The following is a 9,865-nucleotide window of genomic DNA, read 5'->3' on the forward strand; positions in this document are numbered from 1 at the left end:
GCAATCAATCATGATCTCAATATTATCAATATTGGGACATATTTCAAAAATACAAGCTAAGTGTAAAAAAAAATAGATATAAAAAAAAGTAAAGCTGGCTATCTTCTATATTTTTTTATTGCATATTGGCTAAACAAACCTTTTTTGATTTGTAAAAAACAATAAATCACAGCGTTTTGTAACTACATACAATACATCTATTGCAAAGTCGTTAGATCAACGAAATAGAAATTTCAAACTCGAATCTAACTTAAAAATCAACAGTGTTGTAAGATTGTAGCAACCGCAGATGATTCAAAATCCATAACAAAATGTCTAAACTACTATATAATTGATCATAAAGTTATCTCCAAGTAATAAATTGAGAGTTCATAGAACAAACCTCAAAAACCTAAGTCTTGCTTGATGAGAAGAAGAGAAACAATACAAAAGTTAGCTATTGCTTATGTTTTCGGTTTCTCTGACTCTTTATAAACTTTTGTAGTCTACCTCGGTACATCTTGTGCTGGGGAGGATGATTATGTTAATATATCTGATTTTGGCTTGTTCAAAAAAAACTAACCAAAGAAACATCTACATGTCTTCTCTTGTGAGCTTATCAAGAAGAATAGTGATTAATGCATCTCTTTTTTCAGCCCTAGCTTCTTCTCTAACCCTTCTTTGTTCTTCCCTTTCTCTCCATCTTTGTTCCATCATTATCCTCTCATTCTCCAATGCTTCCATTGTTTGCCTCCATTCCATTTCCTTCAACCTTCTCTCATTCTCTCTTGCCTCAAATGCTTCCATCCATTGAGCTTCCATTTGCATTTGTTGCTTCATAAACTCCTCAAGAATCTCCTTCAAATTATTGCTAGTACTACCACTATCATTTCCTCCACCAATTACCATTTTACCCTTTTTCTTCTTTTTCTTAATGTTTCCTTTGTGGTCTCCCTCACTCTCTTCATTTCCCAACTCTTCCTCATCCTCAGAAGACACATGCATCCCTTTCTTCTTTGACCCTCCTTCTGCTTCAGCCCAAAGCATTCTTTGCATCCTTGCACTAAATATAGCTTGAAGCTCATTGTAATATGGAAATTGTTGTCTCATAGCTTCTAGCTCCATTGTTTCACATCCCTTTATATCTCAAAAACAATACTCTTACCATATATATAACAAACAACCATGAAAAGCTAACAATATAAAAATGACAAAATATACTTAGATATATATCATGTATTTTTTAATAAAGTGTGATATATATAATATTCATATATAAAACAAAGCTTGTACTTTTAATTTTTGATGAATCATGAGAGAGAAAATTTTACCCCTTAACAAATAGAAAAGGCAAAAAAAGCATATGTATATATGTGTATGTGATTACCAAATTAAAACATGGTTTGCTTAATTATAATAATTTATTTAGGTTTTTTATAAGAAAATTGATTGAAACAAGAGTATAAGTGGAGCTCTATTTTTGTTTAGGTTGTTGATATATTATATGAAAGATTTAATTGGTATGTATGCACATAAAATTATTTATCTTTGATAGATATATTTTTTTATCTTTGATAGATAGTGTAAAACATTTCACACCGAAAGCGCGTCAAAATAAAAACGTTTTTTTTCATACGAATAACCTTGTGCGTTAAGAATCAAATATATATGGATAGATCTCAGTTAGGATCCGAACTTTTTTTTTAATAGGTAAAAATAGAATATATTAACACCAACAGAGTCGTCTCCTTAGTCAAGATTCGAACATTAACCCACGATATTATGGGAAATTAGTCTATTCTTTGAAATTAATTATTAATATGAACATATGAGTATAGTAAAGAATTTATAAATAGAAGTACCTTATAGCGAGTAACAAGGTTTTTCCATTTGCACTTACACTGTTCAGCACTTCTATGATAACCCTTTTCCTTCATTTTGTTAGAGATAACTTCCCAAAGTTGCTTATTCCTCTTTGTCTCCATGAAAGTTTGATCAAGATCAGAACGGATCATAAGAAACTCTTTTGTTTCTTGGATGCTCCATTGAGGAAATCTATCTGTGACATCAACGTTAACACTACTAGTACCTATGATGTTATGAGCATGTTGTTGATGTTGTTGTTGTTGTTGTTGTTGTCTTTGTTGTTGTTGATGATGTTGTTGTTGTTGTTGATGTTGTTGATGATGATGGAGATGATGACCCTCCATTCAAATTGAATAAAAAAACAAAAGCAAAAGATAAGTTCTAGTGTGATTCAATATATAATATATGTTGCAAAGTCGTGTAAGATGAGAAGAAGATGGTATGAATGATATGTTGAAAAAGTTATGTTTTTGGCTATGGAGGGAGAGATAGAAAGAGAGAGAGAGAGAGGGTGAAAAGATGAGAGAGAAAAAGATAGGAAGAATATATATGTAGGTGAAGGGTATAGTGTGAACATAAGGTGTGAATAGCTTAGCATACAAGAGAAAGGAAAACAAATTGATAGTGAGATTTTTCTTTTGCTTACATAGGAGAAATTAAATTATTTGCAGAATTTTCTAATATTTATCATTCTTTTTCTTTTTTATAATATTCATGCAACTTTCATTCTTTTTTTTTATTATTCACTTGCTTTTTAACGGTTTCCTTTAATGTTCTTAAAAAAACCAATCTCCTTTTATAGGATAATTAGTTATTTTTTATTTTAAAAGTTCAATATAATATTATTTTTTATTAATTGAAAGATAAATAATAAGTGAAATAAAATGATAAATAGTAGGTACTATAGAGAAAATTCAAAAATAAATATATATAAAAAAAATATACTACTTAAAATAATAACATTATTGACTTCTTAGTATGGGTAAATAATCTTAAAACAAAATTAAATTATTTTTTGAAGTTTCTAATATTTATCATTCTTTTTTTTTTTCATAATGTTTATCATTCTTTTTGTACACATTCATTCACTTGCTTTTTAACGGGTTCTTTAACATTCTTTAAAAAAAAACCTAGTTTCCCTTTATAGAATAATAATTAGTTATTATTTACGTTACGCCATTCAATCTTAAACATAACTAACAATTTACTTTTTAGATTCATCGATGAACTAATGTATTTAATCTATAATATAGATCAGATACGACGATTGTTCAATGAATTTATTTTTTTGATACATATTGTTCAATGAATTTAAAACGTGAATTGTTATTTAAAAATGAGAAACGATGGAGTTTTTTTTATTTTAAAAATTTAATATAATATTTTTATTTATTTTTAGGTAAACTATCATTATTGTGAGAATAAAATGATAAATAGTGAGTATTATAGAGAAAAGACAAAATTAATTATATATAAATAATTCTACTATACAAATAATCAAATTATTGATTTCTTAATATGGTAAATAATCTTTAAAAAAAATAAAAATGAATTTTCTTTTGTTACCGTTCACCTCACCATTTCGATTTTGATCTATGTTTATCCCATATTTGTTTAGATCTATTATTTTCTAGATCTTTTATTCGCCACCATCACGCCGGTGGGATATGTTGGGAAGTGGTTTTGGCTTGTGGGTTGCTTTAGGTTGGGCTGTTGTTTGTTTAATTCCGGACTCATGATCGTCATTATGTTTTAAATTCAGTTCAGTGCTTCAAGATTGAATATGGATTGCTTAACTAGAAATAGTTGCGAATTTGCTGCATGTTTTGGCAGTATAAATTGTTGGTGCATGTGGAGTCGTTACTGTGTTGGCGGTGAGGTCCATTCTCCGCTTTAAAAGATTTTTATTTGATATGTCTATCTATTTACACACATTTCTTTTTGCAATTCAATTTTGTGCCTTTACGCGGGTTCGCTGAATTGTGCACATGTTGTGGTGAGATTTGCATTGAGTGCTTTGAAGGTGATGTATACCATGTAGGGATGTTTCATATACCTTTATTTTTTATTTTTTTGATATTGAGTTTTTTTTATGTCCTCCAATTTTTGTAAATTTCCTTTTTATTTTAATCTATGCAAATCCTTCTGGTTTACTTTAAAAAAGAAAAAAAGCTAGTGTATGTTTCACCCAATTTAGCATATAAAATAAACAAAATTTAAAAGGTTTCAAGCAAACTAGGTTCCTTTTAGATAATCTTAATGATTAATTTGGCTAGTACAAAATAATTAATTTAAATTTTGTAATTTCAAAGATTGTTATAATAATGTTTCGAAGATATCTGTTATTTCATCTAGAAACAAAAAAAAAAAAAAAAAAAAACATCATTTTACAATAAATAAATTGGTGTTATGAATTTTTTTGTAATCTGAGTTGCGGTCCTCTCCATCTTATATTTTATTAGAAATATAAATGCAAAAGTGTGACCTGTCGTGAGATTTTATTTTTTATAAGCTTGTCATCATGAGCTTAATTAATAGTGTATGACTTGCCATTGTGAGCTTAATTAACTCTATTGACAAAAACATCACATTTTCTTTTTTGATCAAGTAATTTAGTGGCTAGAAAATTCACTTTAAGGTGAATAAGAGTGATCGATGTTCGATGACTCTGTCAATTGAATTAATTAACATCATATGAATAAAATAATTTTATATATAGAAATTTGAGTTCAAACACATCATTTATTTTCTTACCAAAAAAAAAAACACATCATTTATTTTAATACATAACCTTCTTTGTAACAAAATAAATTATTAGATTAATTGACAAGAAAAATAGTCTATGGCTTAGGACATGCTACGCAATGACATAATTGCTCTTTCTTTTTAAGAAAAGAACAAATCTATCGTTAAGTAATGTTTAAAAAAATGTTTTTTGAAAAACTAGCGAGACCCATAGTCTCATCTTTCTACGCGGAAACTCTCTCGCTCTCTCACTTCAAATTATTTATTTATTGCGTTCCCATTGCGTCAATTTCCCGTCATGCTGATGTCAAAAGTCTAATCCCGCAATTGCTATTTTATTTATTATTATACATTTATACCTGTATGCAACCAATCCGAACCAGAATGCCCAACCTTCCTTTCTTTTCTTTCTATAGTCTAGTCACTAAATTCACGCATTTTTTTGGTAGAGTAAATTCACTAATTTAAATATGAAGAAATATAGAATTTGGGGTTCGAATCCCAATCATTTTTTTCTATTTTATTTTATCAATTTGAAATTTTTAGTTTTTACTACCAGTATTTGGTCTACTGCACCATCTAATCTGGTTCGACGATCAGTTCTGACATCAAATGGTTTCAACCCACTTTCGATCGCCATTGCAGAGGATCGAATCATAATCATCCCTACCAAATCCAGCGGCAATCACCATTGAACCAACAAATGATTGATAATTTTTACTCTCTCCACTCCTATATATAAGAAAAAATTTAGTTTTTAAATTCATAGTAAATAGGAGCGGAGTACTATTTTTAAATTGCAAAGAGTTAAGGTAACTGGTTAAGGTAACTAAAAATAATAATATTATCTTGAAATTTGTGAAGTCAACATCTTAAAAGTTTAAATTTTTGTTTTTTCAATGCGATTTTTTTCTTTTATTTCCCTTTTTAGGGACACTAGTTAGCATGACCCATAAATAAAAGATGTAAATAATTGAAAACAAATCATATATTCTTCATTATGAAGAGTCACAAAATAAAAAAGAAATTTAATTTATATGCACCATTAGTGTAAATTATTTTACACATGCATTCAATAATGTGTTGCTACATCATTTAATTAATGCAACACATCGTGTATTTATAAATACAATACATGATATGACAATATATTATAATTAGACTCATGTGTAAAATAACTTTACACCGACAACGTATATATAAATTAAATACAAATAAAAAACTGTCAACAAAAATCCAATATCATTAAGCAAGTGTCAAAATAAATCTAAACGTATATAGTCTACCTCGATACGTACGTCTTGTGCTGGATAGATTACTTGTGTTAATATATATCTCATCTTGTCTTGTTCAAAAAAAGTCCCAAAATTAGAAGAAAGAGCCCAAAAAAATTTAAAATTTAAAATGGTTGCGGGTAAACTCGACACGCCCCACACCAGTCCCATTTTTTAAGCGGGTTAGATGGACAGGAATTTAAGATACCAAACCTATAACCTTAACTCAGCCCCCCAAAAATAGAAGTTTAAATGGGCCGACCTGGATTTATATTTTTTTAAAAAGTAACTTAAGTAATATGTAACATTTTATATATGAAATTCCATTTTTTTTTTATTTCGATTGGATATACGCATCCTTCTTTTTTCGGGATGTGGATAAGGAAATATAATATTTGTTGATACTAGGGGTCATCGTATCCGAATCAATTAAAAAGTAAAATTACAAACTGAAACTACAAAAAACCGCATTTAATTTTAACCGCACGGATCATTTTTCTTCTAAACCGCACGGTTTGGTTTGGTTTACGGTTTTCATTTCAGAAAACCGAACCAAACCGCACCGCGAACACCCCTAGTTGATATTTTTTCTTTTAAGTTGAAAAAAAATAAAAGAAAGAAGCAATCACTTGATTTACTTATTCTGAATGGCGCAATAATTAAATATAGTATTCTAAGAATTTGACACGTTTTACCATCTCTAATTATGAGTGGAATTTAGGGGTAAAAATAGTTTAAGCCGAGTTAGAATTTTACAAGGCTTTTGACCTATCAAAAACTTTAAAGCATAAGCATGGTCCCTAAAAAAATTAAGGGCTAAAGTATGACTTAGATTATGTTATAATCTTGCTCCCTTTGGGTTTATTTATTTATTTTTATTTTGTTTGGAGAAGTGGTTTATTTTTTAAAAAATTGAAATCGGGAGGAGTATTTCATATTGGCCTCATAGCATAGCCTTTTAAAAATACAATATAGCCTATTAACATGTTTAAAAGTTATTTTTCTAAGAACGTTTTTAAATAAGTAATCATATCTATATTTAAATAAATTAACAAATTTTTATAAAAAAATCAATGATATTAAACCTCATTTTAATATTTAACATTACAGTTTAGATAATTTAACTATATATGACATTACATGTATTTCAATTATAATTCATAATAAATTAATAATACACTTAAATATGAAAGTTTAACGCAAATTAATAAGTATAACTTACTAAAAAAAATTATAATTTAATTTAAAATATAAAATTTTATATAATAATAAATTATATTCATATTTATTTAAACAGTTTGGCCTAATATTGTTTAAAATTTTGTAGTATAATTAATAAATTCAGTTCCTCTAAAGTAAGTAACGTGAATTAACAAATAATAATAAATATCATAGGAACTTATATACCATAATAAATCATGAATTTGTTAAAGTACCAAAAAAAAATCATGAATTTGTTAAAATAATAATTAAAAGTTTTATTTACACTTTATTCATTTTCAATGATCCAAAATTTTTAAACATATTTTCAAATTAAGTGTTTTCATTGTAAATTACATTCGTCCCCTCGTGGGGGTATAAAGACAAAAAGTGTATGGCCGAACCGTAATTCCGTTGATGTAACCCCTAGATAGATTTATCACACACTTTTGCATGGATTTTGAAGATCCATATTTTTTTGTTTGGTAAGGTAAGATCCATATATGTTTAAGGTAAAGTAAAAAGTGCAATTCAAATCTTTTTTTGATCTAAAGGTGGTTTTTATTTTATAATTATTACTCTCTGTTTTAAATTATAAGACAAGATAATTATTAAATTTAAAGAGCTTTCAGGCTTCAATATAGGTACGACTTTGTTCGAGATGTCCTTTTTGATATTGTTAGGCGCACAAGAATATTGCCAAAAAAGAGATGCCTGTGAACTTATTGACCAACCCACAAGAGGGACGATCAACTCTCAGATCGGTGGATGTTATGGTGTATAGGTGGGTAGGGGGGAAGCATGCATGTGTGTATTTGACTGTAGTTTCGCCACTTGTTAGATTGAGAGCAGAGACTTTTACTGTGGGATAGACAACTCTGAAAGCTACTTCAAGTAAAGTGACTAAACATGAGAAAGCATGCTCTGACAGTCAACATGCTTTCATACTATTTACATTTGACACATTTGGTTTCATCGCACCAGAGACTGTGAGTCTTCTACAAAGAGTTCAAAAGGTTATGAATAACTATGTTGTGTTCCCTAAAGCTATGAATGTTATTTTTTAAGAGAATTGATTTTACCATTAAAAAAAATTAGCGACGCAACTTGTTACCCGTTTGACTTCCATTCATATATAATTTTCCTATATTTATTACTAACATATAATAGAGCACGCTCATTTGTTTGAAGAAAAAAAAAACTGAAAAGTAAAATAGGGAGAATAGAATGAAATTATGTTCTACCAAAAGAAAAAAAAAGAATGAAATTATGTTATGGGCCACAGCTTGGTGGTTATCGATTCACAATACGCGTAGAAATTATGCTTTTTGTGGGGTAGGCGTCCCACGTGTAAGCAAGCAGTAGGGTCCATTAGTCTTGCACATGACATGACCGCTTCAGATGTTCTAGGCTAGGCCTTCCTCTTTTTACTTTTGTTTTCTTCAATGGTTTTGCCTTTTGTTGTTGAATTTTGACCCATCCAAATAAATTACTCTTTTCTTTTTTTTTACAAACTCTTTTGGTCCCTATTGGAGAAAATAAGATTTTATTGGAGAAAATAAGTCTAAATTCAATCATTTTCTTTTTTCATTAAAAATCACATTATAAACAAATCTTTTTTCATGATAATTAACGAGACGTCTTACATAAGAATGTAGAATATTTATGACATTTTAAGTACATGGTGCATTGCATATCATATAAATCAAAATATACATCAATTTTACATCTCCGTTATTCACTTTCATGGCTCTGAGATTTTATTTAAAAAAATAAGGAGCAATATGATGGGAATGAAGTTTGTTAGAAATTTCAATCAAGAAAATCGCAAAAGAATAAATTATGAAAAATATATTCTTAAATTTCTTTACATAATCTTAAGATGAACAAATAACTACTCACATATGATATACTAAAGTTTTAATTTGATTTTGGTAAAAAAATAGTTTTTCATAATAGATAAAAATTAAATTTTAGACAAATCATTATGTTTGATCTAGTAGTAATGGATTTGGGTAGTACGTTATAGATCTTGGGTTCGATCCCCAGTTATTATAAATCAAAAAATTAAAATTAAATTGGGTTTAATGCAGTTTTGATCCCCCTATTTTGAAAAATCTGAACTTTTGATCCCCCTATTTTAAAACTCATCACTTTTGATCCCCCTATTTTAGTTTTTTGTTAGTTTTAGTCCCCCACCTCAATTTGGTCAAACTTTTGCTAATGTGTCATGCTCACTGATGACGTGGCATTGTACATGTGGACAACTTGCTATAATGATGTCAGAAAAATTGGTGACACACAATATTTGACCTATAGAGATGCATGTTTTGCAATGAGATTCCTTAAAGATGATCGTGTTTACATCACTGCAATCAAAGAAGCAAAAGATTGGGGCTCGGGACATTATCTAAGGAAATTGTTTGTCCACATGTACAATGTCACGTCATCAGTGAGCATGACACATAAGCAAAAGTTTGACCAAATTGAGGTGGGGGACTAAAACTAACAAAAAACTAAAATAGGGGGATCAAAAGTGCTGAGTTTTAAAATAGGGGGATCAAAAGTTCAGGTTTTTCAAAATAGGGGGATCAAAACTGCATTAAAGCCAATTAAATTTTAGATTTTTTCTCTTGTTAGGGATGACATGTGAGAATAATTCTTGATACGAGAAGTGAAAAGTCGGGAGATGGGAGCCGCCATACTTGCCATAACATTCCACGTTCCCATCAAGGAATCATGCAGATGATGCAGGAAGTTCACCAAACTGCAAATCCATCTTCACATTTTGTCCAATCACT

General features: G+C 29.0%; 1 protein-coding gene across 1 annotated transcript; it reads right to left on the reverse strand.

The window, feature by feature from the left end:
• Nucleotides 1–211: 211 nt before the first annotated feature.
• On the reverse strand, nt 212–2,368 carry LOC123893237 (trihelix transcription factor GT-3b-like). Its single transcript, XM_045943174.1, has 2 exons — nt 1,842–2,368; nt 212–1,116 (listed from the first exon to the last, which is right to left on the reverse strand). Exons 1-2 carry the CDS (start codon nt 2,187–2,189, stop codon nt 574–576), a joined length of 891 nt encoding a protein of 296 aa, XP_045799130.1. The 5' UTR covers nt 2,190–2,368; the 3' UTR covers nt 212–573.
• Nucleotides 2,369–9,865: the final 7,497 nt, after the last annotated feature.

Source organism: Trifolium pratense, linkage group LG6 (assembly GCF_020283565.1).
Source record: "Trifolium pratense cultivar HEN17-A07 linkage group LG6, ARS_RC_1.1, whole genome shotgun sequence".
NCBI classification, from domain to species: domain Eukaryota; kingdom Viridiplantae; phylum Streptophyta; class Magnoliopsida; order Fabales; family Fabaceae; genus Trifolium; species Trifolium pratense.

Coding starts and splice junctions, on each gene's coding strand:
- LOC123893237 (XM_045943174.1), bottom strand. CDS start 2,189: ATGGAGGGTCATCATCTCCATCATCATCAACAACATCAACAACAACAA. Junction 1,117..1,841: donor ACCTTGTTACTCGCTATAAG/GTACTTCTATTT, acceptor TGAGATATAAAG/GGATGTGAAACAATGGAGCT.